Raw genomic sequence first — 27,907 nt, 5'->3', positions numbered from 1 at the left:
CAGCAGCTTCCCAGTGCCAAATAAAACAAGACCAGTGCCCTATTTCCCACTTTCTGGGTGCAATTCACTTGTTCCTGCTGCCTGGCTATATCCCCTTCATTGTTTTTTTCACATTTTAGAGGTGTCAACAGGACAGCCAGCAGCTTCCCTGCAGTCCTGGAATTCTGGGGAAGCTGTGTCTTCCCCATGAAAATGCAAACCTGCAGACTTTTATGTTTTCAGGAGAAACTGCAAAGAGCTTGTGGAGCTACAGTCATTGCTGGATCCCCACAGGAGGACAACAGCTGCAGGACAGAGGGAAGTGAGTGGGACAGCTTTTGTTGAGGTCCCCAAATATGACTGGAGCTTTCTGATGTGGGGGGAACACGATTACATAGAACTGTGGAAGAGCAGAGAACTTGTAATAAGAGAGTTTTGAAATAATGCTCTGCCTCTCCTGAGTGATGTTTGAGGATGGGAGTAGGGGAAAGAGACAGACTGCTGTTGGGTTTGAGCTGAGCTGTTGCTATTCAAGATCTGATGACACTGGAGAGTTTTTGACTTTGTTTCAGGCTCAGCTGGGACAAGTGTAACAGTTTAAGGTTTTGCCTTGGGACCAGGGCACTTGAACTTTGCCAGGGGCAGGACAGCAGGCCTGTGATGTTGCCATTACTTTCAGCTGCTGTTGAAAGATCAAGCAAGGAAGAAGACTATTTACTAAGAAACAGGGAGCCCAAGCATCAGGGCGCTGTCTTGCCAGAGAGGGATTGTGTGTGATCTTGGGGTCTGAACTGGTACATGGTTTTCCTGGCAGTAACCAAGTTGTCTTTGCAGTTACAATGTCAGCAGCAGAACTGGAGAAGGATCTTGTCAATGCCAAAGAGGAGCTGGAGCTAATGGCAAAGAAGGAAAGGGAAAGCAGGGTGAGCCTGTGAGGGAGCCTGTGCTGATCTCCTTTGCTTCTGGGAGATCTTAGGCCTGCCCCTCGCTGGAGGTTTTGGACCCTACTCTTGTGAGGGTCCCCCCAGTGAGGGAAATGGGGCAGTGTCCTGCAGAGGGGTGTTGGCTTTCAGAAGTCTCTGACAGGCTTCCCTCCCCTCTGCAGCGGGAGCTCACTGCTCTCCAGTCTGTTGTGGCCACACAGGAGGAGGAGCTGCAGGTGCAGGCCTCAGATATCGAGTCCTTGACCAGAACCATCCAGATGAAAGAGGAGCTCATCAAGGTAAGATGCTGTGCTAGGCTGGGTGAGTTCCACCTGAGAAGGCTGCAGAGGAGTCTCTTCATCCCCCACATCCTCAGAGCAGCGTGGCTGGCTGGCTGTGGATGCTATTACTGCTGGCTGGCCTATAGCTCTTTGGGTTCCTTTGGCCAGAAGGCAAAAGCCCCAAACCCCCAGACTGTTCTTATTTGGTGTTTTGCTCTTTCTGTACCAAACACCCTCCTTCGAGTCCTTTAATCAGAATGCACCCTTCTTGTGTCCCTTCTTGGTTCTTACTGAGCACTGTGGTCTGTGCCTAATCCACTCTCAGTGCTTTGGCATTTTTTTCTTAGAAGACCTGGATCTTTCCAAATACTGGAAGCTTCTGGCAATTGCATTCCGGGGAGGTTTGTGAAGGTCCAGCTGTCTTTGTTACTGATCCCTTCCTCATTGAGATCTGCTGTTTGTTGGGTTTCAGGATCTGCAGATGCAGCTGGTGGATCCTGAAGAAATTCCAGCCATGGAAAGGCTGACACAAGAAGTGCTGGTGCTTCGGGAGAAAGTGGCTATAGCAGAGTCCCAAGGACAGGAGGCTACTGGAAACAGAAAGCAGCAGGTAGTGTGCCAGTGGGGCAAGCTTGGATGTGTTTGTATATCTGCTGGTGCTCAGTTATGAGGCTTTGTTTTCACCCTTTGGGTATGCCAGGATGTGCTTGTTCTTGGAAGCTCATTGTGTGTGGTTGTGGGAATAGAGGAGAAGATCAGTTCTCTTTAGCACTTGTCCAAAGGACAGAATCTTTTGGGAGTCCAGGGATGACATGGGCCAACATGGACACAAGCAATAGAGGAATGGGAACCCCCAGTTTGTCAGGGACAACTAGATACCTCCTTTGATTTCTGTCTCTGTTTAAGAGCTGCACCTTGTCTCTTCTCTCCAAGCAGTTGTTACTGATGCTGGAAGGGCTGGTGGCTGAGAGGAACCGGTTAAATGAGGCGCTCCAGGCAGAGAGGCAGCTCTATGGCAGCCTGGTGAAGTTTCACACACACCCAGACAGGTAAATGAGGCTGCCTTGGCTCTGTGCTGGCCTGCTTTGCTGCCAGGGCAGACATGGCTGGTCCAGTGGGACAATCCCTGAAGCAGGGATCATTCTGCAAGTCTGAGAGGTTTCAGTGGGGGAAGAGGGAGTCTAGGCAAAGGATCAGCCAAATGCTTCTTTGAGTGTCCAAGTTTTAGGCTGCCTTTTTCCCTCGAAGAGGCTGCACTGGCCAGCTTTAATGCCCCCCTAAACTCTCCCCACTGTCATGGGATTTCAATCTCTGTTCCTTGGCTTATCTTTTCCCTACTCATTTTCCCACCCACACTTGGCCACCTTTCAGAGACCACTGTCAAATTCTCAACCAGCTGTTGGGTTGATAATGATCTCTCTAGGTGCTTATCCAGGCAGTTGCCTGTCCCCTGATTTAATCCCCTGCCCTTCACAGGGCTGCAGCCTCTGGGATATTTGAGCTACCTGATAGCAAGGGAGCACATAAGTGGAGTGCTTGGGAAAGTACTGCAGAACAGCTGTGACTCGGAGGCCCCTACCGCGGGCTGGGGCCTTTTTTGGGGGTGGCCGTGCTCCGGGGCGGTTCGAGGTGAGGCAGGAGGTGGCCGAGCTGCCGGGGGAGCTGTGCCCGGCTCCGTGTCCCTGAGGGCGGGGCCGCTGTGGGCTGCAGCCTGTCTAACCCTCTTCCTCCTGCGCCGCGTGTCCGCTCAGCGCTGCCAGAGACCACGCCCTGCAGGTGGAGCTGGAAGGGGTCCACGAGCTCCGGGGACAGCTGGAAGAAGCTCTTGGAAGAAGCCTGGAGTGTTTGAGCAGGCTGGAGACACAGGGCAGCATAGGAGGTGGGGAACAGGAGCGTGTGAGAATCCTACCCCAGCATGCCTTCTGAGCACTGGCGCTCGCCCGCCTGCCACGGAAACGGTTCACTAACCTGTCTCACTGACTCTGAGCTTTGGTACTTAGTGATGGTACGATAGAACTGGTGCAGGGCTTTTTTGTTGCTGTTTTTTTGTTTTATTTTTGAGCTGCTTTGGAAACGGCGATCAGTGCAATCCACCTGTGTCTCGTTTATGTTCCTGTCTGACCCACCCTGGTGGCCACTGATGTTGTTTGCACATTCAAATCATTCCATTTTAGTTATTCCCCTCTATCTCCCTTCTTTTCCCACCACCATGGGCCAAATAAAGATTCCCTATCTCTGAAGGAAACACCAGATGTTTTCTATCATCTCCCAAGTGCATGAGTGTGAATTTTTGTATTCCCTCACCATTTTTCTTACCCAGTAACATCCACCCCTCGGGCTGATGGTGGCTGACCCAAAGGGAGACAGTGTATATGGAAAAGTGTGTTCCAGAGATGGAGAATTCAAGACCTGGGGACACTTGCCTTTTACACAAGACTTGAGCATAGAACCAGAAATTCAGTTTATGCTTAAACTAAATCCTCCTGCAGTGCTAATGATTTTACTGACTGGCTTTTTTTTTTTCCTAATTGTAAGTAGTTTCAACCTAACTTGCAAGTGCCTTCATGGGAGAGCTTCCTCTTCTTTTTGAAAGATGGTTTGGGGGGACCGAGACCTGTTGCTGCTCCCAGGGTCTGGGCTGGGTCTGCTCTCTCACTACTACGTGCACATATCCCTTACATGCTCCACATGCCCCTTGGGCCATGGACAGGACCCTATTTCTGAGGTGCTGGTGTCTCTGCCCCTTGGCACCACTGCATACCTTTTCCAGGCCCTCTTCTACCTCCTCTGGGAATGTGGGAGCTCGTGTGAAAGCTGAAAAACAGTAGCAACAACCTTCCACTGAACCGGGCTTCCCATGCACAGTGGGCTGTGAATCTGCTGTCTTGTACTCAATCACTTCTCAAAATGGCAGGAGCAAATTTTGCACCTCTGAGCATCTGTTTGTGCTTGCTGGGGAGGCTGAACTAGGGGCAGGCAGAGCAGAAGGACTCCGTGGTGCTGGGCTGCACACCTGGACCTGTGCTCTGCTGCATGGCTCCTTGCAACTGCTTCAGCTGGCAGCGCCTGTCCTGTGCCCTGTGCTGCCCTGAGGGCTTCTCCTCCCTGTGCCCCACCGGGCTGGGAGGCAGCAGGGCTCTCCCTCTGCACGAAGCAGGTCAGCACTCAGCTGCGCCGTGACCGCAGCAGTTCCCCGTGGCTTGAAGGGACACAGCTGGGAGCTGCTGGGCAGCTCTGGATTTTGTTAGCTTTTCCATTCTTGTGTTTCATCTCATTCCCTTCCTCTCGCTTCTCTCTGTTAGCGCCGTCTTCTCTTCATCCTTTTGCTTCTCACTTTGTGGAAGCCTTTGTGTCCCTGTCCTTACCTTTCCACTGTCCCTCTGCCATCCTGGCACTGATGCCCAGCTGGTTCCTTGGGTACAATGGAGCTCAGGACCCAGCCCAGACTCATTGGAATGGCCTAAGAGGAGTCTTGGCTGGTGCTCAGGCGTCTCCCTTCTCCACCTGTATCTGTTTTGCTGTAGATCTGTCCCTGCCTCTGTTAGCTTCACTGCTGTGAAGTGCCCCTTAGGGGCAGTGTTATCTAGGCTCAGGTGCCCTAGCTTTTCTGGCCTGTTCTTCAAGGCCTCCTCTTATCCCTGATAGTCCTGGCTGAGCATTCCCTGCCTGAGATCACCCTCTGTCAAACTGTGAAGTGCTTTGTACTGTCTCGTAGCTCTTTGTGGAAGTTATTCCTTCCTCTCTGATCTTCCCCAAGGACCTTGCTTCCTGTCCCTTGTTCCCAGCAGTGTGAAGGTTTCTGTGCAGCCAGTGTACCTGAGTATCCCATGTACAATTTGCAAGCATGTAACTAATTCTCTGTGCCTTCAGGCTGGGCTGAAAGCTGGAGGAGTCTGTCGAAAAGTAGAGCTGTGGTTGCATCTCTTGTCTCCCGTGCTGGTGGCACACACAGAGCTGAGCAGCCTGGTGTGCTCCTGCTGTGATGGGGGGTTCAAGCACATGGTGGCCACCAGCCTGGGCACAGCTGCCCTGCGTGCACACATCTCTGCTCCTCAGCACCAGCTTCCCTTTCTGCCCCTTGTTTTTAGTTGGTTTGGGGTCTTTTGTTCCTTGAGAATTGTGCTCCCTTTTACTCTCAGCACTGGGAGCCATGCAGAGCTGTGGGCAGTGGTGAGAAGTGGGATGCTGTGCCCTGGCACAGGAGCTGGTTCTTCCATGTTCCCAGAGCAGCTGTGTGTCATCCTGCTGTGGTCCCTCAGCCATGGTGACCCATCTTGAAAGCCTTGTGGCCCTCAGACCCCAGCAAAATCTACAGCCAACCCTCACCGTTCAGGGCCTCACAGGAACTGCTGTCGCCCTGGCTGCTTCAGCAACCAGCAGGTTCTGTCCCTGGGGGCTCACAGGGCTGTGCTTTGGCTGTGCCGAGTGCCACCTACAGGAGCCGCTGCTTCTCTGCGGTGCTGCTATCACTAACAGCTGTCGCTGAGCGTTTTGCTCCCAGAACGGCATTTCTCCTTGATGGCTGTCCTTGCTCCCCGGGGCAGTGATGGCTGGCTGTGCTCCCTGGGGCACGGCTGCATCCCATGCCGGGTGATGTCTGCCCTGGTTCAGCAGTGAGGTGCCCCACGTTTTTGCAGCCTCACGGCACACATGGATCTCCTGAATGTGTCCCCATCTCTGAGCACAGTGCCCTGTGCAAACGCCTGCCCTGCTGCAAGGCACATTCCTTGGCTATTTTTTCTGAGAGCCAGATGCATCCCTGTTGGCTTCCCCTTCACCAGAGCTGCTTGGCATCTCTCCTGACAGCATCTCTGTGTTCCCCTGCTCTGTGTTCTGCCTTACCTGGCAGCTCCGGAGTTGATGGTGATGGATTTGGCTGCAGGCAAAGCAGTTACCGCTCCTTCGTGTGCACAGGCAGCTGTGGAACCTGGCCCTTCACAGCCCCAGGGGATAGTCTTAGGCCCTGTCTAAATGTCTCTCCCGCTGAGGAGAAGAGGGATTGGGGATACACCCATCTTCCAGCTGCCCAGACAAGAGGTTCGAATCCTCACCTAGGGTTTGGCACCACGGGGACAGGAGCAGAGCTGTGTGCAAGCAGAAACGCATGACCCCAGCTCTGCCCAAGCCCCTCATGCACTGTGCTACGGGACACAAGTCTCTTTCATCTCTGCAAAGCCAGCACAGGGCTTGCAAGGAGCCCCAGGCCATGCCTGACAGCACGGCGTGGGCAGCGTGGCTGCTCCCGAGCTGCCCCTGCCTGGACAGGTGATGGTGGGGTGTGCACCCCAACCCTCCCACCGGGCTGGGGCACTCCAGCGAGGCTCCCTGCCCATGCTGCTGCCGGCTGTGCCTCGTGGCGTGGCTGCAGGGTGGATGGTGCATGTGTCTGTGCATGCGTCGGGCAGCAAGCACGAGGTGTGGATGGGGCAGGAGCCGCTGCTGTGCTCCCATCCCCGGAGCTGTCGCCTCCCTCAGAGATGGGCCAGCGCAGGGTCCAGTGCGCAGGGAGGAGGTGGCAGCACTCAAGGACAGCAGGGAAACCTCGGCCCAGCCGGGAGTATCCCAGCACCAGGTGTGTATGAGAGCAGACACCTACCCTGCGGCTGCCCGCAGTGACCACGGCGAGGAGGGGACAGAGGCAGTGCTGCCAGTGCCGCTGCTCTGAGCGCCTTGTCGTGCTCTGCTGTCCCCTAGGTCAGGCCGCAGGTACACACACCGATGCCAGCACCAACTTCACAGACAGTATGAAGGAGGAGGCAGCCCGTGGCTTGGCAACCCAGCAGGTGAGTCGGGGCAGCGCCACGCCGGGAACAGAGGTGGCGGAGCCGGGCATTTCGCCACCGCCGAACTGCGTCCCAGCCCCTTCGGAAACGTCCCTGTCACTCTCTGTCTTTGTGCTCTAGGGCAACCCCCGGGCCCACAAGGAAAATGGGGGCACTGAAAGGAGCACAGCACCCACCGTGCCCGAAAGGGAGCTGCGGGCTGAGGAGGAGCTGCGAGAGCTGAAGGCGCAGCTGGAGGAAGCTGGCTTCTCCTCTGTCTCCCACATCAGGCAAGAGCTGGGACTCTGGAGCCAGGGGTGGCTGTGGCCGGAGGGGCCACCCTGCATCCCGGCCTTTGCCTGTCCTTTACTGTGCCTTGTGCCCGCAGGAAGGCGATGCTGAGTCTGTGCCTGGAAAACGCAGAGCTCAAAGAGCGGATGGGTGAAGCCACGTCGCTGCTGGAGAGCGGGGAGCAGGAGGAGCCTGGGCTGGGCAGCTCCCCGGCCCCTGAACCCCGCAGGCTGCAGAGGAAGAGCCGCAGCTCCCTCGGGGACCGCCCGGCGGCAGGCACTGGGGATGGCCTGGGGTTCCCGGCAGAGAGGGGAACCGTGCCCACCAAACGCCCAGCGCTGGAGGCTCGATCCCAGGATGACATGCCCAAGAGACCCTGCCCCGGCAGCCCGGGTGGAGGGGATGGGAGCCATGTAAGTGCAGGGAGAACCGGGATGGAGATGAAAATAGAGACGAGCATGAGGGTGGAAATGGGGAGCTGACAGCCCATCTTCCCTCCGGCAGGTGGAAGGCTCGGTTCCCGGCGGGGGCTGGCCAGGGCTGGGTGTAGAGCTGCGCTCCCAGGTGGCACAGGGCCAAAGGCAGTGCCAGGAGCTACAGGACAAGCTCGCTGCCTCGGAGGCCACAGTGCGGGCACAAGCTGAGCAACTGGAGAAATACCACGTCCTGCTCCGTGAGTTAAAAGCCAGGGTGGGGTGGGGACGTGTTCTGAGCCCTGTGTACTGTGCTGTGCATGGGGCAGGGGTGGTGAATCCGGCCTGGGGGGACCTGAGCTGATGTTGCTGCCCAGCAGGTGAACCTCAGACACAGCAGCTCAGCAAGCAAGTGCAGGTGGACTTCCAGGACCTGGGCTATGAGACCTGTGGGCGCAGTGAGACCGAGGCTGACCGTGACGAGACCACCAGCCCTGGTAAGGAGAGCCAGGGTTCCAGGGATCCCTGTACTTTGCCCACCTGGCATGGAGAAGTGACACACTGTGCTCTCTGCAGAGTGTGAGGAGCCAGATGTATTCAGTGAGACCAGCCTGGGGGAAGAGCTGGGGTCTCCATGCCAGCCAGCGATGTCCAGAGCAGGCAAAGCTGTCCAGAAAACCATGGTCCTGGAAGATGTGGAGGCACTGCACCAGCACATCCAGGACCTCAAGGCCCAGCTGTTCAATGCCAACAAGGTGATCCACAGCCTGCAGCGCCGTGCCCGCTCCATCTCTGTCACCAGCGGCTACACCTCGAGTGCTGAGCGGCCCCCGCCAGCTCCCAAGGCCTTGGTGTCCCCGGCCCACAGCCTGACGGACGAGGACGAGGGCTGGCAGTCAGATGGCCACGGCACACTCTGCCCGCCCGCCCTGCGGGCACACCGTGACCTGCAGAGCCTGGTGCACCGCGTCGCCCTGCTCGAGGCACAGCTGCCCGCAGCCAAGCACGGAGCCTCCTTGCCCAAGGAGCTGCAATCTGCCACTTGGCCGGGGTATGGCCCTGGGGGCTGGGAGCAGATGGGGAGATAAGGGCATTTCCAGGAGTCGTCCGAGGCTGGTGGCCTCTTGTTGCATGGTTTCCCTGCAGGCACGTTCCTGGGGTGTTTGTGTGGTGGGACAGAGCCCCAGCAGTGGATGATGCACAGATGACGCACAGAACTCCCCCACAGCACTTCATCCCTGCTGTGTTCTCAGGGGGTCTGGCTGCTCTGTGAACACCCTGCTTGCCCATCTCTCCTAGGAAATACAACTCTTTGATCCAGGCACAGGCTCGGGAGCTCTCCCACTTGCGGCAGATGCTGCGGGAAGGCCGTGGGGTGAGCCGCAGCCTGGCCCAGCACCTGCGGGATGCCCTGCGGTCCTTCGAGGACCTCCTTCGTGGCACTGACATCGACTACTACCTGGGCCAGGGCTTTCGGGAGCAGCTGGCCCAGGGCAGGCAGCTGGCTGAGAGGCTGAGCGACAAGCTGGGCATTAGTAAGTACCTCTTGGGGGGGCAGTGGGGCTGGAAGTCATGGGTGTGCGATGGGTCAGGAGGGGATGCTTTGACGGGGGAAGAGCAGTGGACACTGTCACATCATTTGCTGTGTGGGATACCTGCTTTTTGAGTTGGGCTGTCTTGTCCTGCTACAGCTCTGTGTGGGACCAGGCATCCTGGGGCATGGAGACAGTGACTGCCTCTTCTCTGGCTTGCTTTTTCAGGAGATCGACAAGATGGGGAGGATAAAACCAGTGACGAACTCCTGGCACAGAGGTACCTGTTCCCAGGGAAGGGGCAGTGGGATGTGTTTGGCGTGGGCACCCTGAGGTCTATCACTGCTCTTGGGGTGGGGGCTCAGGGCGCCCTCGAGGTCTCTGCTTCAGATGGATGTCCTGGGGCTGCCTCTGCTCTGGGGATAGGGACCCTCATGGGCACTCCCATATATCTGAGCAGCCTTGTGGCAACTAGCAGGACATGTCATGTAGGGAATCATTTAGGAAAGGGCTGTGGGATAAAGGTCAGACCTGGTAACAGGCCACCTCTGCAGGCTCACCCGAGAGCTCCAGGAGGAGAAAGTGATTGAGAGCCTGGAGATGAAGCTGCAGGAGCGCTCTGAGTCCCCAGGCAGCAGCTGCCCACCCTCGGAGTCATCCCACTCTGCCAGCAGCTCATCCTTCACCTCGGAGGGGCTGGAGCCCTGCTCTGATGGGGATGTGGCCAGCGAGTACAGCCAGTGCCACGAGGAGCCCGCCCAACACACAGGTACCACTCAGTGACCAGGGGTCACCACTGTAGTGCCTCTGGACACAGGGACTTGGCTTCTCGGGGTGTGCCAGGGTCCCTAGAGCCCCAGGGAGGAGGGCTTTCAGCCAGGCTGAGCCAGAGCCCCTGTAACACCTCTCTCCATCTCTCTCCTGTCTCTAGGCCTTCACTTTGACTCCTTGTCCAAACCCCTTAGTGCCCCCCTGTCTGCCCTGGCTCCTGGGCTGTCCCCCTTCCTCCCTGCGGGGCCCCCTCCTCCTGCAGCACCACCGCTCCTGGGCTGCTGTGGGAATTCTGTCTGCTCCCTGGCTGAGGCACAGCAGGAACTGCAGGTGCTCCGGAGGCAACTGGGAGAAAGTGAGCACACTGCCTCTTGGCTTGGGTTTGGTCCTGCCTGCCCTGCATGCTGTGCTGTGACACATCATCCCCCACCCTCTCTGACCTGCATGTCCTTCCCTTGATCTTCTTCTTCCTGGGGCTATGGCTTTGAGGTTGAGTCCCACTTCTCTGGCCGGGGGACAACGGGAACATTTGACTCTCATGTAGAGAGGACCTGGTGGGTTGGAGGGGCACATCCAGAGACAGCACTAGCCCTAGGTGTAGACACTGCCATATCCCAGGTCCTCTAGGAAAAGGCTGATTTGGTAAGTTGTGTAGGAGTGGGGCTGAGATCCTCCACCTTGTGTCACGTAATCATCAATTCCTGGGAGAGCCCTGCTCCTCAGGGGGAATAGGTTTGATTAGGACGGGAGGTCACTGATGGGGGACACAGGACTGCACTGTTGCACAGAGCAAGAAGGAGGGAAAAAGCAGATGGAGGGAGTGTGTTCCCCCATTCTTCCTACCTGCTTTGTCCTCCTCCCCACTTTGTCCTGTGTGTGTAGGTGTGACACTGCCCGTGGCACCAGCAAAGCCCACAGTTCCTCTGGGCCCCTTTGGAGAGGGCAGCAAAGCCCCAGCATCATTCTGCCGACACGGAGCACTGCAGGGCTTGGCTGAGCTCCCCGGGGCCACTGACACCCATGCCCTCTGGGATGTGCCTGCGCCCAGCCAGCTGCTCTGTGGGGCCCTGCCTCTGGGGTACCCCTCTGGCCAGAAGCTGACAGGTATGGTCCCTGTTGGAGGGCACAGGGGCATCCCACCTGCCTGTGGGGGACCTGGGAGGAGATCCAGCACCACACTAGCTGTGGGACGGAGCTCTGCTATGGGGACGGCGAGAGGCAGGCGGCACAGGCTTTCCTGCCCTGAGCTGTGTCCCTGGCTGTGACAGGGGCAGACCTGCTGGAGGAACACCTGGTGGAGATCCGCAACCTGCGCCAGCGCCTGGAGGAATCCATCTGCACCAATGACCGGCTCCGGGAGCAGCTGGAGCGCCGCCTGGCCTCCACGGGCAAGGCCGGCGGTACGGTGCTGCACGGGGCTGGGGACCAGGCCTCTGCACATCCCTCTGCCCACCCCATGCACAGCAGGGCACTGGGGAGAGACTCAGCACTGGTCCCCTCCACAGGATTGCCCAGTGATGTCTGTGCCCAGACACCGGAGCTGGGGCTGCAGCTGAGCAGGGAGAACCAGGCTCTGCACGAGGAGAACCGGACCCTGCGGCTCCAGCGTGACCACCTCTCCCAAGGTACGGCTGGGGCTGAGGCCTAGAGGGCACTGGCTGACTGGGGCGGTGGCGACACCTCCGTGCTCTCTGTCCCCAGAGCTGGCACAGGTGCAGGAGACACTCCTGGCTGCCTGCTCCCGGGCACGGGAGGCTGAAGCAGAGCTGGGCCAGAGGCGTGGGAAGCAGCAGAGGCTGGTGGAGGAGCTTTCTGAGTGCCAAGAGAGCGTCCAGCAGCTCCGGAACGAGCGGCGCTCTCTGCAGGAGGACAACAACAGGTAAGGTCTGGGGCATTGTGGCCCTGGAGCCACAGGACTGGGAGGGATGGCTGGCACTGGACCCACGTGTCACCTCTGCAGGCTGCAGCATTCCGTGACGCTCCTGCAGCAGCAGAGTGAGGAGCAGCGCCTGCTCCTGCAGACCCTGCGTGCAGAGCTGCATGTCTACGAGAGCCTCCCTGGCCCCTCTGCTGAGACACGAGCAGGTATGGGACACATGCACAGCACTGCTGCCCAGCTCCTGCTCTTGGGGTGCCTGGCCCCTCTGCAACCCTTGGGTGGTCCCAGACACTTCTGTGGCAGCAGGTTGCACACAGTGGCCCTGCTGGCAGGCAGAGAGGGAGGGCAGGATCCTCCCCAGGCACAGAGCCCCATCTACCTGCAGGGGCTCAGGTGTTTCTTGTTCCAGGCTGCTTCCCATCTCCTCCAGTGCGCGATGTTGGCATTAACTCAGCAGCTCCCCTCCTCTCCCCAGTGCCCTCTGGCACGTCGGTGCTCCGAGCGATGGACGGTGGGTAGCAGAGCCTGCCCACATGCCGGCTGCAGGGGCCGCTGAGAGCTGATGAACTTGTGGCAGCACTCTTGCTGAGCAAGACTGGAGAGCTCAGGGCAGAGTCAAGTGCCCGGGATGGGACAGGGTGGGTCATGAGAGGAGAGGGCAGTGGTCCTAACCTAACCTGGCTTGCTCCACAGGGCCACGTGGGGCAGACATGCTGGTGAGGAAGAGCGAGGGCGCTCACGTCATTGGCCGCCTGGACACGTACCGAGCCCTGGAGCAGCACATTGTGGAGGGAAAAGCCCTGGCCCGGGAACTGATGTGTCTTACACGCCCAGCACTCGGGCTGCCCAACTGCCCGCTCCCAGGAAAGGAGGTAAAGGGTGGGCAGGACAGGGCAGGCAGCAGCTGGGGGCCAGACCCTCAGTGCACTGTGTGTTACATGGCTCCTGAGCCCAGAACCAGCCCCGAGGCCTGCAGGGGCACCTGGAGGCAGGGAGCTTCCAGTCCAGGGAATGCTGCCGGCACTGCCCCGCTGCGCTGGGCTGAGCATGGCCATTCCCTGCGGGGTGCAGCGGGATGGGGGTGCCCCAGCAGCACCCGCTCCCGCACCCTTCTCCTGCAGGCCCTGGGATGGACAGGCACAGGGCAGGGGCATCTGTGGGGCAGCGCCAGCACCCTGCACGGCATCCTGGAGGAGTGCGTGTCTCTCCTCACTGCCTTCTGGAGCACTGTGTTGCCTGTGAGCCCTGCCCAGCACCAGGGCAAGGTGAGCAGGGGCCGGGGGCTGGCAGGGCATGGGGGCTGGGTGCTCTTTGCTCATCACACTCCTCTGTCCCAGGAGCAGGTGCTCCAGGGCGAGATCGCGGCGCTGCGGGCCCGGCTCTCCGAGAGGGAGGATGCTCTGCAGAGCACGGCCAGGCGGCTGCGCAGCACAGCCCAGCTCAAGGACAGCATGGAGCAGTTCATCGTCAGCCAGCGTACGTGGTCTGCTGGCACAGCCAAACTGGCCTGGTCCCCACGCGCAGCATAGGTTCTCTCTGACCCCATCTCTCTCTCCTGCAGTGACCAGGACCCACAGTGTGCTGCGCAAGGCCAGGACAAACCTGGAGGTGAGTCTTCCCTGATGGCCAGTGCGGGATAGGGGTGGGTGTTCTGGTCCTGGTGCCCTGGGGATGGACACAGATGGCACAGCCTGTGGCGGCTGTCACGGAGTGCTGAGGCCTAGCTGGGTGAACTGTGTGGGGGACACAGGGACACATTTTCCTTGTCTGTCCTCAGCCAGCACATCCATGTCCCCAGGGAACAGTAGTGCTCTTCCTTAATGTCATGTGTTGTCTCTTGCCAGGTGAAGGCCCAGCAGGCCCTGCCTGTTGCGTGAGCCTGTGCAGGACAAGGAACAATGGCCAACATGAAAGAGCCCACTGGCTGGTGAACTGTGCTGTGCCAGAGGGCTGGAGAGGACCCTGTCCCTGCTGCTCTGAGGGCTGGGGTGGAAAGGGCTCTGGGGTGTCCAGTGCTACACAGTTAGTGGGTTTGGGCTGCTGTGAGGTTGCATGCCCTCCACCAGCCTTTGCTTGGCATGGCAGCAGCAGCTGCTGGCTTGGGCTTTGTCTGGCCCCTGCTTCAGCACTTACTCCCTTCCACCCTCAGAGCGGGGTGGCACAGCCCCCCACACTGAGCAGCCCTTGCCCTGGGACCTGGTCCCCTCTGTAACCCTGATCAGTCCCTGTCCCTGCTTGTGGATGTACGTATATGTATATAGACAGAGGTATTGGAAATACATTTTGGGGACTCCAGACACGTCAGGGTCCCAGCGCAGGAGGAAGATGTAAGAAATGCCATATTCTGTTCAGTGGCTGAAGAGTCCCTAATAAAGGTTTCCTTTGGGTTGTGGTGTTTCTGGCATGCCTGTCTCTGCAGCTGTACTCCCCCTCCCTAAATTGCCTGCAGCACAAGATGCCAAAGGCACTGGCTGTCCCCAAGGTGCTGGCTCTGTGCCCTACCCTAACAACCCAAGGGAAGCTCTGGGCCCTCCCTCTCCTCTTGCTGCTCTAGACCCCCTCTCCAACACCAGGCAAGCAGCACCGAGAACAATAAATACTGTAATAAATAGAGAATCCCGTCCCATGGCACTGCTGCGGCAGCAGGCGGCGCAGCCGGGGTCCTGGAGTGCCTGCCCCGCTCTGCTCTTCCCAGGCCCCTCCAGTGTGGGCATGTACAGTGCCCCTCTGGCTGTGACAAAGTCAGCCCCGTCCCACAGAAGCAGCTGATGTTGGGGACAGGGCGTTGCAGTCCTTAACAGTGCTCTCACAGCAGAAGGTAGGAGTGGCTGTGTCCAGCTGTACTGTCCATCACGCTGGCTTGACGCTGGATCTTGCAGAGGGCTGGGGCTGCAGAACCCTCCTCGAAGCTGGGGGCAGCCCAACAGCCAGGCCTCTGGGACAGGGGGTAGGTGCCAGGCTGGAGTGTCACAGAGCCCCTAGCAGACAAGGTGGCGTTGGAGACTCATCATCAGGGCAGCAGCGCAACCTTCAGAAGAACAGGATCTGTCCCTGGAGCCTGGACTGGGTGCAGTGCCAGGACCACCTTGAGGCCCTCACAGACTGAAGACAAGCAGGGTGAAAGCCCTTTTTGTGTTGGGCGTGAGGAGGGGCTGTTCTGGTGAGCAGCAAAGTGGTCCCAGAGACTCACAGAAGCCAAGGGAAGCTGCAGGTGGGCGGAAACCAAGGGCTAAACCACGCCAGTAGGATGGGACAGCGTCACAGGCCCCAGTGGCCCTGAGCTTGTTGCCGGGGCCCGTGTCCCTGCCAGGTTGGAGGCTGGAGCCAGTGGCCAGTTGTCACACAGTCCTGTGGCCCAGTGTGTGCAGACAAGCGGCATTTGGTGTCCTGCGTGGGGAGTGTGTGAGGCCCCGGCTCAGATGGGCTTGTACAGGAGCGTGGTGACGTACTTCTTCTTGTAGCGGTGTGTGGCACTGAGCACCATCACGCCGTCCTGCAGGAGGCACAGCGTCAGCATGTGGGGCCAGGGCACCCCTGGGGCTCAGGGAGCTGCCCCAGCTGTCCCCAATCCCACAGCCAGGCGGGGGACAAAGCCAGGGCAGGGTCTGATACACGCTTAGCTCCCCCATGCTGCAGGCAGGCAGCTGAAGGGCATTGTCAGGGAGTCACACCCTTTGCCCCTTGTGCATGCCACACCTCACCAGGCAGCCAGGTCCCATCTCCACCCACCGGCTGAGCAGGTTCTGCTCCCTGCAGGTGCTGCAGGCTCCTGGAAACCACGGCAGACCTGCACCTGCAGCCTGGCAGCAGCACCTGCGCTTACCTTGATGGAGAGCGCGTAGAGGTGATTGAGCATGACGTGGTTAGGCTCAGGCAGCAGTGCTGGGTCACACTAAGAGGAGAGGAGTGTCACAAGGGAACAGCAGAGCCCTGATCCCCCAGCCCCTGCCAGCACAGCAAGCTGCTGTCTCAGGCAGCTTGAGCTGTTCTGAACAGGAACAGAGCTCAGCTGAGCACCAGGAGGCCAAATCACTGTGGTAAATGGGAAAAGTGATGCTTTTCCTAGGAAATGCCAAGGGCTAGACCCCAGCCAAGGGGAGCCCAGGCTCCCTGTGGACAGGACTCCCTTTCCAACCCCAGTGTGGTTCTCTGTGGGCAGTATGCTGTTACACACCGAGATGTTGGTGTCCTTGTTGAGGATGACCTGGAGGAGGTGAGGCGGGAGGATGGGTGGGGATTTGAAGCGCTCCTCAGGCCGGTATACGTACATCTCTTGGCCATAAGGTCCTGGTGGGGAGCTGGATAAATCTAGAGAGAAGATAAAGGCAGAGACATGAAATGACTGAAGCAGGATAGGTGAGCACAGAGCAGCTCCTAAGAAGCTGAGAAGGACTCAGCAAGGTCTTTCAAGCACAAACATCCTCCACAAGCCAGGTGCAGGGATCTATTCTATAGCAACAGCTCAGCCTTTTCACAGCAGAAAAAGCAGCTGGGTGAGCCCATGACAATTCCAAGCAGAGCTGTAAGCTGGTACATGCACTGACACAACACAACAAGCACCCCATGTTACCCATCAAAAGACCCCTCATGCACAGCTCTTGGTACAGCCAAGAAGGTACTGTCACCTGGCACATTCCCTGCCCTTTCCCAGTGCTTCCCATAAAGCATGACTAAATCCAGAGGAACCAGCCTCTGAAATGACTCAGGGGATATAGGTGTGCCATTTGTTTCAGGAGATAAGTCTCCGTTCTTCCTGTTCCCTCCCTGCAGGAAGCAGCTGGTTTGCCCCAGAGCTGTGCCCTCAGCAGCAAGGGCACAGGGAGCAGGTTGCCCTAGGTGCTGCCTGATGAGGAGGGCTGGGGAAGGCAAGCAGGAACTCTACACAGAGCAGCTGTTGCAAACATAGGAGGGACCTCAGGAACTTGTGGTCACTGAAAGCTAGACTGGCCACATCTCCCAGCTACATCTGATCTGAACATTTGGGAACAGCCAGCCCTCAGAAGGGCTCCATGTCCTTGGGGTGCTGCTGCCTGCTGGCTTCTCTCCAGCGGAGTGTCTCTTGCCCGGACTGGGAAAGAACACGGAGCTGAGCTGTATCTGAGATGGGGCTGTACCAGGGACAGACACACGACTGAGCTTCCTGCCAGCACTTCACACTGAGCCAGCACCACTGGTGCCTGTGTGGTAACCTAAGCTGCTGCTGTAACACAAGCAGAGGGGGAGGTTTGCAATGTGCTAGCGCTGGTACAAATTACCTTGGCATGAAAAAAAAGAGTAGCTGCTGAAAATAAACTGGATCTTGCTATCACCTAGCTTGTACCCCGGATCAGATGACTTACAGTTGACCAGACAGAAAGAGCTGATGTTCCTGGCATTTCCCAGTCCAAAACGGCTCCCTTAGCCACACACTGCAGCAGCTCTGCTCTGGGATGGTGCTAGCACAGAACAAGTTACACCAACACAGCCACTTCCAGAGGGATGAGACCTCAGCTGTGGGCTGGGGAGGACATGCTGCCCAACACTACCCATCCCCAGTGCAGGCCCACACCTCTGCCCAGGGGGTCTGTGCACCCAGAGCACCGAGTCTCAGAGCACAGGTGGTGGAAAACAGCACATGCAAAGCTGTAATGCCACAAAACTCACCCCGACCTGAGGTTTCTGAGCTTTCCAGGGAATCCACCTTCAACGCATCAAACACTTCGAAGTCAGACTTCTTGACATGGATGAGGTTGTTTATTGTCCCCATCTGGCTGGTAACCACAGGCTGGAAAGAACTGGGATGAGAATCTTCCTCTGCTCACCTCCAACTGAGGCACATTCAGTGCTTCCTAGATCCTCTCAGTCCTAGCTGTCTTTGCTGCAACACTACCTCCGAACACAGGTGGCTGGTGTCCCTCTCTGCCATACACTTGTAGATCTGTGCTGTTTACCTTGGGAGGACTTTCCTTTTTCACAGGCTCCTACATCACCTCCTATTTCCATCCTCCATCCTGCTACATGCCCATGGGTAGGTGTGCTGTCCTTCCCATGCTGCTCCTGCATGATTCAGTTTTGAGGAGAACCTGTAAGTGAGTGCTGACCTCACGGCCCATCTTCCCATTGCCAATTTCCAGTGGGACTTGAGGGCCTTCTGGCATTTCCCTGCCCTTTCCCAATGTTTCCCCATAAAGGATATTTAAGTCCAGAGGAACCAGCCTCTGAAATGACTCAGGGGATGGAGTTGTGCCTTTTGTTTCAGCAGATGGTCTCCACTCTTCCTGTTCCCCCTCTGCTGCAGTTATATCCTGTCTAGTTCCCTGAAGAAGACAAGATCTGCAGAGATAAAGCTTAGAGCATTACCTCAGATGGATCATGGACCCACTGGCCATCCACAAAAAATTTGTATTGGTGTTCTCCTTCTGGAAGGTCCAGGATAGCAACAAAGTCATTGTGGCTGTGCAGAGAGAACAGATGTGCAAACAGGATCACCCTGTTGATGCTCTGAATGCTGCTCTTCCAAGGGGCCCCAGGAACCAGCACTGCCCAGCCCTTCTCCCCCAACACCTTCATGCAGGGTTAGGCTTGCTCATCATCACTGAGCCGAGGCATGGCCACAACAGGCATGAGTATTCCAAGCACCAAGCATTCCAAGCATGGCTCAAATCCCTGGCAGCCCAACTGCAGGTGGCAGTCCAGCCACAAGAAAGTGGATGTGACAGACACCCTGTGCAAGACAGGCTAAGAAGAACACATGGGTAAGGCTCCTGCCCTGTGCTGGCACAGCAGGACCGGAGAAAGTGGGACAGCTCTGTTTCTCAAGTCTGAAATTGAGATAAAATCAATCCAGATTAATTGCTAGAGTCCTACATGAGCTTCCATGTAAATCACAGATGTGTTGTGGAACAGTGAGAACATCACTAGGCAGGAAGATATGTGAGGGACAAACAACTAATGCTCACTGGCAGCAGTACAACTAGGAATGGGGTAATGCTGCAGCCAAGGGAAGAGCTGACAGCTTCCAGAGGACTGCTGCATACCTGGGCAAGGCTCTGCTGCCAGCACTGGTTGCTGCGTGACATCCATCTGGGCAAGCAAAGTGGCCCATCCTGTCCTGTCCCTGTTTCACAACTTCCCGCTGTCCCTATAGCACCACTCAGGGAAGGAGCTGTGTATTTGTCTCAGACCCACAGCTTGAGTGAACAGAGAAAAGCCAAGAGAGCAAACGAAAACATTCTCTGCACTGGAGCAGACATGAACACAGAATAAATTACTTGAGGGACTGGCTACCTCTTGATGAGTGGAATCTTGGTGCTCCAGTTATTGAAGGATCCAGAGATGAAGACCTCCTTGCCTCCGTCAGCCCAGCGTATGACAGTTGGACGGGCCTGTTGGGATGGCTTCACTGACTCCTCCAGATCTGGCTGCCATGACACAAACTCCTTGTCCCCAGGAATCTGGGCAAAGAAAACCAGAGAGATGTGACTGAGACACAGAGACAGCTGTCAACACATTCACACAGCTGGCCTCTACTCCCGGTCTGTACCAGCCCACCTGCACATCACACACAGGAGCACCACAGTGCTCCTCCCAGCTCCCCAGAGCCCCCTCACATTGCTGGGAACACAGCCCCACGCAGGCAGCATGCCGAAGCTCCAGAGGGTAGGCAGGGAAGGGAGCAGCCAGCCCCTACCTTGGAGTCATGGGAGCTGAAAACGCTGGGGTCGTCGGTGCTGCCCACCATGATCTTGTGTGGGTGCTCCTTGGTGGGGTGGGAGGCTCCAGAGCCGTCCCCACGCTGTGCCTTGGAGCCATGGCGCTCCCCGGACACCCGCTCGCTGGTGGTGTTCCCCATGGCAGCTCAGCAGCCCCTGACAGCGACACAGAACAACACTCTGCCTTTGCCGTGGGCTCCAGCAGCACGGAGAGAAGCAAAAGAGCCGTCTCCCAAATGTTCTTTGCCAGGGAGACTGGGAGCAATCCTAAAAAAGGCCCCAAGTTAATTTCCACTACCAAGTTTGGGAGCTGAATGGGAATTCAACAAACGACACAGCTTTGACCTAATTATAGCCACATCCTTAAGAGCTATCACTCTAGTTAAGCTGGTAATGGTTAAGACTCCAAAACCAATACAACTTCACCTGTGTCCCACATCAGCCCTTGGCAGCCAACAGAGTAGAGCTGATGGGAAAAATAAAGCCAACCTTTATTGGCAAATCAAATGCCTGGCGTTAACAGAGCCTCTTTCACAGTCCTGCAGTCAGGCTCTACAGACAACCCCCGACATCCAGCAAGAAAACAGCCAGGGAGTGAAAGCAGCAGCTGTTTTACAGTCCCCAACAAGTCTCCCAAGAGCTCGCAGGCAGAAGAGCAGAGCCTTGTGCCTGCAAAGGCGACAGGGAGCATTTAACGCGTCCAAATGGAATCGCCCAAGCTGGAGCTTGTCCAAGGAGTGGGGCTAATGCAGTGGTGTCTGCAAAAAGCTCAGCTCTCAGCAGCATTCACTTATGATTCACCAGGCAAGTCACCGTGTCAGCTGCGGCACAGCACAGCACAGCGAGGAGGACCATTTGTTGTGACCTAGCCAGCACCTGCCCGGCTGTCTTGAAGGGACACGGTGAGGGAAGGGCAGCCCTGGCCACCTCAGTGTCACTCTGCAGCTGCACATGGGCCGCCATCCCCAATCTCACCCAGCTCAGAGAAAGCAAAACAGGAGAACTGACCAAGCCATCAACAACTACGCATCTTTCAGGATAAATAACAAAGCCACTGCAAGCTACCTAGGACTCTCCAGAGCTTACCCTCTTTCCAGGAGCTGAGATGGATTTGGGTTCTTGCCCACTTGCAGGTTTATTTTGCAGCTTTCAACTTAACCCTGGACTCTGCAGAGCAAGCAAGGGGACAGCCAGCCTTGCTTCATGTGCTCACTTGTGACATTTGGAGGTTTGTTTAAAAGATCAAGTTATATGAAGGCTGCCAAGCGAGGCTGCCAGCCAAAGCCAGGCTTTAGAACATTATGGAGCAATTACTACGGTATTTCTTAAATCCAGAGGGCTAAAAGGCAGCTCAAGTGGGCAACTAACCCATACCCCCACTGCTCTCAGTGCAGATCAAGTATACCTGAAGATCCAGGTCAGACGAGCTACACCTCTTGCTCTGACATCTTCCCCCTCTGCTCTGAGGAGGCTCAGACAGCTCCTCACAAAAACTGCCCCTGTACCACCAGACTGCTGCTGGGGAATTTCCTCCTCCAGTATCTCCACTAAGGCTCCCTTCCTTCTCATCTACAGGGAGGAAGGTGGGAAAAGCTGAACTTCCCTTGTAGCAGGATGGACCTGGAAGATATGTGCAGGTGCTAACAGATATGAAGCTTCCCCTTTTCTTCTCTGAAAGGATTCCAGTCCCTCCGTCCCTTACAGCTCATGCTCTCCAAACACTCCCTGAGGTTTATCCCAAGTGGTGGCTCCTGTCTGGTGTGTGCCATCTGAATCCCCTGCATCACACACACAGGCACCTGACCTGTGCCAGTACAGGTCTTTGTGCACAGACTGCAACACCTGGCTTTGCTGAATTAACTTTTACAGCTCAAACCCTCCTGCATCCCCAACAGCCCTTGCAAGCGTTGAGACATGGTGTGACACAGGTACATCCAAGTCAGGCATGGAAATGCTTCTTACACCAGAGCCCCAGCAAACCTCCACGGCACCTCAGCACATTCACTCCCAGTCTGGCAGCAAGCCCCTGCCAGCCGCAGCCCACAGCAAGGTGGGTGCCTGCCTGCCCCCTCACCAGCGCCCTTGGGTTCCAGCCAGCCCCACCTTTTCATTCGGAAAACAAGGGAATTAAACCCATTCCCCTCCCCGGACGCGCCGTGCTTGCCGCCTCGCCCCCGGCCAGCGCCCGCGCTGGGAAGCGGTGGCAGGCAGCCCGAGGGGTGTATGCAGGAGGGACGGGGTCCGTGTCCGGCAGCGCTGGGAGCACTGGCAGGCATTCCAGGGGGTTTGCATCTGGGAGGGATGTGCTCCAGTATCTCGCCGGGCTGACACCGCCCGGGGCTGCCGTGGTCCCGGGAAGCCCGATCCGGCCGGGCTCTCCCCTCCTTCGGAGACAGGAACCGGAGCTGAGCCCTGAGGTTGCCGTAAGGTTAAGGGGATGAGCCGGGAAACATTTTCCGGAGGCGGAAAATCTCCCTCCGAAAGGGAGGGCTGGGGCTGGGGCTCGGGCTCGGCTCGGCGGGGGCGGTGGCGCGGCTGTCACGGCGGGCTTGGCCCACGGGCACCCGCGGGTCTGCCGTGGCCCGGGGGAGGAGCGGGACACACCGGCAGGGGCCGGGTCCTCCCAAGGGGCTGCCAGAGCGGGGTCTGCACCGCTGCGGGGTCCGGGACACCGCTACACCGCGGGGACGCGCAGCCACGCCTCACCCACCGCCTCCTGCACCGGTGCCCGTGGAGCCGCCACCCTCACACCCACCCGTGACACCCGCCCTGCCGTCCCCGGGCCCGGCCCGACCCCACCTGCCTCCGCCGCCGCCGCCGCCCCGCTCTCCGCCTCCGTCCAAGATGGCGCCACCCCCCGCCGGCCGCTGCGGGGCGCTCTGACCCGCCCCCGCCGCGCTCCGCGGCCGCGCCCCGCCCCCGCCCCGCGGCCCCGCCGCCGGGCACCCGCCATGTTGGCTGCGGGCAATGGCGCGGGGCGGGGGCCGTGCCGCCTCAGCCGTCGGCGGCCATGTCTGCTGCGGGCAGGGCGGAGCGCCAGCGGCCGCGGTGCTGCCCGTGGGCCGGCGGGCCCCCCAGGATGGCCCTCACAGACTGAGGCAGCCGGGCAGTCAGTGTAGTCTCTGGTCTCCGCGGCACGGGGGCAAGCTTTATTGCCCTTTCCCGAGGCGCCCCGCTTGGGCACGTTCCCAGTTTCCCCACCACCTCTGTGACCTAACCCGTAGGTAGAACTCGTGGGCCTGCTGAGCCAGGATTTAGGGAGCTGTTCCCAGAGCAGCCCGCGACCAGATTTGGTGATACCACAGCGGGAAGGCGCAAGAGACCAGGCTGCACTTTCAAGGAACGACTCCCTCCCTGCTCCGGCGCAGCTAGAGAAAAACAGACACCAGCCCAGGGGAAAAGGAGTTTGCCGGCAGGACCCGCTCTTTCCCTTTAGGCTAGGGAGAGAGCGAGACGTAGACGAGGGTGGCCACGATCATGCCGACGCTGAAGAGCACCGTGAGGACGCGGGGCGCGGCGCTGGAGCGGGCGGGGCGGGCGCTGGGCCGCGGCTGCAGGGCCCGGGCCACGCGCTGCTGCTGCGTGAGGATGGCGGCCCTGGCGCCCGCCCAGGCGCCCGGGCCCCGCAGCCGGTACTGGTACGGCGTGCAGGCACCGAAGGCCACCTCCACTGCCAGCTGGGGGTCTGTGAGCAACAGGGTGAGCAGGTTGGGCTTGACCCCCAGCTGGCAGGCGAGCTCGTCCATGTAAGGGATGTAATCCACCTGGATGGTGTGCCGCTGGCTCTTCACGTACCTGTGGGCAGGGAGGGCAGCAGGGTTTGACACGGGGCCAGCGGGGGTAAGGGTGGCAGGGCGGTGCTGCGCTGGGGCCTTACCGCTCAGCCATTCTCTCCTTGGTCTGTGTGATTTCAGCCAGCATGTCGGCGGGCGGCGGCAGGCCCTGCAGCCCTGGGCAAAAGGAGGTTGGAGCTGGAGGGTGGGCTGTGCTCCTGCCATAGTCTGCATGGCTCTGCAGCCCAGCCTGGCCTCCTGTTTGCACGTGGGGCTTTTGGAGTGTGCCACCACGTCAGGAGCAAAGTGGGAGACATGGGCAAAGGAAGTGACAGCGGGAAAGGAAAGGGAGAATGTGGTTACAGGCACGAGGACCAGTTAGTGGCCCCCACAAGAAAAGGACAGTGCAAGAGTCATAGAAAAAATGCAAGACTGGGTTTTTCCTCGTGAAGAATCAAAAGGAGGCTAAAAAGCTACGTGTGGAGAGGCAGCATATGAGGGAATGCCACCAGCAACAACTCAGTCTTGGCGTGGCTGGGGGAGCCCAGCTGCATCCCCCAAACTGCCCTGACTCACCTTTGAAGACACGGGTGGCCCAGCGACACTGGAGCTCTGAGATGGGCATGATGGCACCCAGGGGCTGGATGAGGCCGATGAAAGCCAGCGTTGGCTTCTCCAGGTCAGGGGGGAACATGAATTTGTAGAGGGGAATCTGGTTCTCCACCACCTTCACGCAGCCCTCGAGGAACGGGAATGAGAAGCTGTATCCCGTAGCAAAAACTACAGCATCGACATCTTCCCTGGTGCCGTCCTCAAAGATGGCAGATGTCTCCGTGAACTCCCGGATGTTCGGCTTCACCCGCACCCTGCCCGAAATGATGCGGTTGGGCAGGTCATCGTTGATGGTTGGGTGCTGGTGAAGGACCCTGGAACGTGCAAGGAGCTGTTAGGGCACTGGGAAAGAAGTGTTTCTTCTCTGTATCCTGCTCCAGCTGCTGCTCCCTGCTCTGGGAATGCTCATCCCCAGGGATGCTTTGCACTTCTGTCTCAAGAGTCCTTGGAAGGGGCAGTGGTGGCTTCCTCAAGCATTGCCTGGGCACAACAAAAGTAATAACCCAGCACAGGGAGCATGGAATGCCCAAGCGGGGCAGGACACAGAGGGAGGCAGACAATCCTTTCTGGGCACGGGGAGTGTTTGTTGATACCTGTGCTTTGGCTTCAGGCCATAACGTGAGTGGTCGAACCTGGCATTCAGCTTCTTCTCCATGTAGTCACATGCCATGGATGAGCTGAGCAGCCCCTGCAGGAATGTCTTTATGCGAGTGGTTAAGATGGTGTCGATGGGGTAGCCCTGATCTCCAACGCGATTGAGGATCCACGCACCCCGGCGGGTGCTGAGGAAGACCTAGACAAGGAAGAAGGATCACTTTCTGAAGGCAGTGATGGTCCTGGGAGGGCTGCCCTGCAGGGACATGCCCTCGCCCTGGGATCACTCTTTTTTGCAGCCCAAGCCCTGGATAAAGACCCAGAGGGCAGAGTGAGCTGGTGATTGGCATCTTGCAGGGAAGTGCGACCAAGTCTCAATTGCCTGGCAGCTGGGATTGGCTGGAGCCAACATTGCCAAACACAGCGAGTGCAGGCACCGAGCAGCACCTGTGCAAGTGCCATGGTCCTGGAGTCCCTGCAGAGGTGACAGTGTCCCACAGGGGCAATCCTGCCTGCCATGACCCTACTCCTGCTTACCTGCTGGGCTGTTTGGCTGATCTCCACAGCCAGGTCAGACCCTGAATTCCCGATCCCGATGACAACAACCCTTTTGTTTGTGAAAGCTTGAGCATCCTTGTAGTCTCGGCTGTGGAGATAGCGGCCCTTGAACTTCTCAATTCCTGTGAGCAGGGAGGAGGAATCTTGGCTTCCTGGTGCAGGTTGGAGGATCACCCCCATGAAGACACTCCCTTGCCCCACCAAACTACTCCTGGGGGGCACAGGAGCACTCCTGGAGTCAAACCAAGGCAGGGAAATGCAGAGGCCAGGAGGGAAAGCAGCAGGGAGAATAGGGACTGGCATTGACAAGCTTTCAAGAGTGTCTCGTCATGCCAGTGTACAGGGCAGTACCTGGGAAGGAGCTGAGCGGGAGGTGTGCATCGGTGTGGTGCCCACTGCACACCAGCACGGCGTCGAAGACGGCCGCCTCCTGCTTCCCCTCGCTCTCCGTCACCACCTCCCACTGCCCGCTGCTGGCGAAGTCAGGGCGCTTGGACACGCGGCACACGCTGGTCTGGGCGCGGGGGGAGCGGTGTCAGGCACCCCGTGCCCCCCGTTCCCGCGGCCGCCTCCCTCTCAGCCCCCCGGCTCTCACCCCGAAGCGGATGTGGCGGAGCAGGTCAAAGTGCTGGGCGTACATGCGGAAGTACTCCATGATCTTGGAGTTGTGCATGTAGTTGGGGAAGTCCTCAGGGATGGGGAAGTCGCTGAAGCACATCATCTCCTTGGAGGTGTTGATGATGACGGAGCGGTAGATGCTGGCACGGCCGTCCTCGGGGCGCTCCTGTGGGAGCGGGGCACAGCTCAGCGCTGGCCAGGGGAAGGATGGGCTGCTTGCCTGTCCTGCTTGGCACCTTCCCCGTGGGTGCAGGATTAAGCCACAGGTTGTTGTAGCACCCATCCATGCACCCAGCACTCTCCTGTGGTTGAGACCCCCCCACCCAAAAAACCAGGGACGTAGCTCTGGGCTGGTGGCAGCCAGGCAGTGGTGACAGTGGGTCATGGTGGTCTCGTGCCTCAGTTTCCCCACTTCCACTCTGCCACTATGAGGCAGTGCATTCCCAAAGCTCCTGTGGTGCCATTGCCCTGGCTGCCATATTAGGTCTTGCCAGTTGTGGAGCCAGTTCCAGTGGTTCTTGCTGAGTGGTTGCTCCTGCTTACCAGGTCTGTGCCTTGGCAAACTGGATGCTGCTGCCCTGGTTCTGCCCCACCAACCCTGTCCTTGACCCGTCACAGGTAAAACTAGCATACTGTGACAGGTCCACCCCAGACCCCACTCTGGCATGGTGCCACCTGTGTCCCCCCAGAGCTCTCCCACATGCATATCAGGGCATGCTGGGAACATTGGTGGCTCATCTCGTTGGTGGGTCCATGAGATAAAAGTCAGCAGCCTCATTAGATGGGAGCAGAGATGAGCTCCAGGATTGTTCCAAGGCAGGGAGAGCCAAGGCACAGGCAAGGCAGCAGGTGGTGTGTCTCTGTGGGCGAGTGGCACAGAAGCAGAACAGGAACAACCATGATTCCAGGAAAGGGCTGGGCAGGACAGGGATGGGGACAGACAGTGGGGTCAGATAGGACAAGATAGGTAGGAAAGGGCTGGGAGTGACTGTTGGGAAAGGTGAGATAGGAAAAGCCTATAAATATGATTGCCTGGCAAGAGATACTAAAAATATAAAACGCTTGAGTGAAATAGAAATGAAAGCTAGTTTTGAGATGTAGGCACGGCAGGCAGGAAGACAGCTATTAGCTGGTGATGGGTTGGGTGGTCGTAAACAATGGAGCTTGAGAGAGTAGCCCCCAAAGGTATCAGCAAAAGGTAGATGAGAAGAGTAGTCTTTAGAGTTTAGAATACAGAATGATATGGTAATAGAGCAGTTCTCATAGGCTGTATGCAAATTTTATAGGTTTTGTATCTGGCGGGGTTGGTCTATGTAAATCAGAATAGTCAACACAAAAGGAGATACAATGTACTGTAACAAGGACCTTACTCTCTTCTCTCTCTTAGCCCCTCTTACTTACTTCTCTTACACCTCTTACTTTACTCTCTTACCCTACCTCACCTCGCTCACCTCCCTTACCGCTGCCACCTCTCTTACCCTGCTCTCACCTCTTAGCTCTTATTTCTTACCTCTCTCTCTCTCTCTCTCTCCCCCACTCTCTCTTTGAGGCATCCCTTCAGCCAAGGCTGGTGGCTGTAGGCAGGCCCTGTTACCCATGACCCTTGCAATAAAACCACGTGTTCTATAAATGTCTCAGGTTTGCAGAGTTCCCTCTCCCTGCCGACCACGGATGCTCCTACAAGTGACCAAGAGAAAAACAGCAGAGGAAGGTGTGGATGAACCTGGGAAGGGAGGGATGGGAAAGGGGAAGTCTGAGCTGGGGGAGCAAGCCATGGAGTGAAGTCCTTGAGGAGGCTTTATCCTGCTCCTGGTGAGCCAGAGTTGGGTCATATGTCTCTGGCACACCAGCTGGCACCACACTACCATATCAGTTTTATTTTCCTGTGGTTTTCCTTGGAAACCTGCCTGCTGCACGCATGCAGAGTAGGGGAGTGGTGCGTTGTTGTCTGCCAAGGGCCAATCCCAAACCCATCCATGCTGCTGCCACAGAGCAAGAGAGTTGCGTGGGGCTTACCTCGAAGCGCCAGAGCCCCCCAATGTCCTTGCTCCTCTCAAAGCAGGTGGGCTCCAGCCCCTCATCCAGGCAACATTTCAGGGCACACAGGCCAGAGGCACCGGCACCGATGACGGCTACTTTGCGGGCAGCCATGTCTCACGGTGTGGTGGTGGCAGGAACGCTGGAGAAGCTGCGGCTGGGAGTTGCAGAGCAAGGTGTGTCCCTCAAGGGA

General features: G+C 58.0%; 3 protein-coding genes across 16 annotated transcripts in view; 1 reads left to right on the top strand and 2 right to left on the bottom strand.

The window, feature by feature from the left end:
* PDE4DIP (phosphodiesterase 4D interacting protein) overlaps nucleotides 1–27,907 on the top strand; it is a 389,196-nt gene that overhangs the window by 22,464 nt on the left and 338,825 nt on the right. For 2 of the 10 annotated variants that reach the window (XM_066324845.1, XM_066324840.1), the window contains 27 exons: nucleotides 223–301; nucleotides 814–902; nucleotides 1,085–1,201; nucleotides 1,656–1,793; nucleotides 2,117–2,232; nucleotides 2,935–3,062; nucleotides 6,878–6,966; nucleotides 7,087–7,235; nucleotides 7,334–7,649; nucleotides 7,741–7,909; nucleotides 8,030–8,146; nucleotides 8,226–8,700; nucleotides 8,949–9,184; nucleotides 9,410–9,461; nucleotides 9,736–9,950; nucleotides 10,113–10,307; nucleotides 10,835–11,056; nucleotides 11,221–11,352; nucleotides 11,458–11,577; nucleotides 11,654–11,831; nucleotides 11,913–12,037; nucleotides 12,241–12,342; nucleotides 12,525–12,703; nucleotides 12,953–13,096; nucleotides 13,169–13,307; nucleotides 13,393–13,439; nucleotides 13,676–14,219. In XM_066324845.1, the coding sequence (XP_066180942.1) occupies nucleotides 223–301; nucleotides 814–902; nucleotides 1,085–1,201; nucleotides 1,656–1,793; nucleotides 2,117–2,232; nucleotides 2,935–3,062; nucleotides 6,878–6,966; nucleotides 7,087–7,235; nucleotides 7,334–7,649; nucleotides 7,741–7,909; nucleotides 8,030–8,146; nucleotides 8,226–8,700; nucleotides 8,949–9,184; nucleotides 9,410–9,461; nucleotides 9,736–9,950; nucleotides 10,113–10,307; nucleotides 10,835–11,056; nucleotides 11,221–11,352; nucleotides 11,458–11,577; nucleotides 11,654–11,831; nucleotides 11,913–12,037; nucleotides 12,241–12,342; nucleotides 12,525–12,703; nucleotides 12,953–13,096; nucleotides 13,169–13,307; nucleotides 13,393–13,439; nucleotides 13,676–13,708 (4,101 nt within the window). In that variant the 3' untranslated portion in view covers nucleotides 13,709–14,219. Of the gene's footprint in view, nucleotides 1–222; nucleotides 302–813; nucleotides 903–1,084; nucleotides 1,202–1,655; nucleotides 1,794–2,116; nucleotides 2,233–2,934; nucleotides 3,063–6,877; nucleotides 6,967–7,086; nucleotides 7,236–7,333; nucleotides 7,650–7,740; nucleotides 7,910–8,029; nucleotides 8,147–8,225; nucleotides 8,701–8,948; nucleotides 9,185–9,409; nucleotides 9,462–9,735; nucleotides 9,951–10,112; nucleotides 10,308–10,834; nucleotides 11,057–11,220; nucleotides 11,353–11,457; nucleotides 11,578–11,653; nucleotides 11,832–11,912; nucleotides 12,038–12,240; nucleotides 12,343–12,524; nucleotides 13,097–13,168; nucleotides 13,308–13,392; nucleotides 13,440–13,675; nucleotides 14,220–27,907 lie in introns of those variants that run through there. The other 8 variants (XM_066324843.1, XM_066324836.1, XM_066324841.1 and 5 more) reach the window with 7 other exon arrangements.
* On the bottom strand, nucleotides 14,415–22,382 carry PRKAB2 (protein kinase AMP-activated non-catalytic subunit beta 2). 4 transcript variants are annotated; one of them, XM_066324857.1, is made up of 8 exons: nucleotides 22,322–22,382; nucleotides 19,501–19,678; nucleotides 19,098–19,264; nucleotides 18,171–18,264; nucleotides 17,475–17,595; nucleotides 16,006–16,139; nucleotides 15,655–15,723; nucleotides 14,415–15,324 (listed from the first exon to the last, which is right to left on the bottom strand). In XM_066324857.1, the coding sequence occupies exons 2-8, from the start codon at nucleotides 19,660–19,662 to the stop codon at nucleotides 15,247–15,249; spliced, it is 825 nt and encodes a 274-aa protein (XP_066180954.1). In that variant the 5' UTR covers nucleotides 19,663–19,678; nucleotides 22,322–22,382; the 3' UTR covers nucleotides 14,415–15,246. The 4 variants fall into 4 exon arrangements, with proteins under 4 accessions (XP_066180954.1, XP_066180955.1, XP_066180953.1 ...); XM_066324858.1 differs by lacking the exon at nucleotides 22,322–22,382 and adding an exon at nucleotides 20,609–21,606; XM_066324856.1 differs by lacking the exon at nucleotides 22,322–22,382 and having other exon boundaries at nucleotides 19,501–20,588.
* LOC136364790 (flavin-containing monooxygenase 5-like) lies at nucleotides 22,646–27,899 on the bottom strand. 2 transcript variants are annotated; one of them, XM_066324852.1, is made up of 8 exons: nucleotides 27,694–27,899; nucleotides 25,655–25,843; nucleotides 25,411–25,573; nucleotides 25,039–25,181; nucleotides 24,501–24,700; nucleotides 23,872–24,221; nucleotides 23,400–23,472; nucleotides 22,646–23,317 (listed from the first exon to the last, which is right to left on the bottom strand). In XM_066324852.1, exons 1-8 carry the CDS (start codon nucleotides 27,826–27,828, stop codon nucleotides 22,960–22,962), a joined length of 1,611 nt encoding a protein of 536 aa, XP_066180949.1. In that variant the 5' UTR covers nucleotides 27,829–27,899; the 3' UTR covers nucleotides 22,646–22,959. The 2 variants fall into 2 exon arrangements, with proteins under 2 accessions (XP_066180949.1, XP_066180950.1); XM_066324853.1 differs by lacking the exon at nucleotides 23,400–23,472 and having other exon boundaries at nucleotides 23,229–23,317; nucleotides 27,694–27,890.

The sequence above is a fragment of the Sylvia atricapilla genome, chromosome 9, assembly GCF_009819655.1.
Source record: "Sylvia atricapilla isolate bSylAtr1 chromosome 9, bSylAtr1.pri, whole genome shotgun sequence".
NCBI classification, from domain to species: Eukaryota; Metazoa; Chordata; class Aves; order Passeriformes; family Sylviidae; genus Sylvia; species Sylvia atricapilla.
This window is presented reverse-complemented; position numbering and strand designations above follow the sequence as displayed.

What these genes read in the sequence shown, in the direction of transcription:
- PRKAB2 (XM_066324857.1), bottom strand. Translation starts at nt 19,662, where the DNA reads ATGGGGAACACCACCAGCGAGCGGGTGTCCGGGGAGCGCCATGGCTCC. An exon ending in TCAGCTCCCATGACTCCAAG is followed by an intron (nt 19,265 to 19,500) that starts GTAGGGGCTGGC and finishes TTCTTTGCCCAG; the next exon opens with ATTCCTGGGGACAAGGAGTT. An exon ending in CTCAGAAACCTCAGGTCGGG is followed by an intron (nt 16,140 to 17,474) that starts GTGAGTTTTGTG and finishes TCTTCTCTCTAG; the next exon opens with ATTTATCCAGCTCCCCACCA.
- LOC136364790 (XM_066324852.1), bottom strand. Translation starts at nt 27,828, where the DNA reads ATGGCTGCCCGCAAAGTAGCCGTCATCGGTGCCGGTGCCTCTGGCCTG. An exon ending in GGGGGCTCTGGCGCTTCGAG is followed by an intron (nt 25,844 to 27,693) that starts GTAAGCCCCACG and finishes CCGCTCCCACAG; the next exon opens with GAGCGCCCCGAGGACGGCCG. An exon ending in CCCGCTCAGCTCCTTCCCAG is followed by an intron (nt 25,182 to 25,410) that starts GTACTGCCCTGT and finishes CCCTGCTCACAG; the next exon opens with GAATTGAGAAGTTCAAGGGC.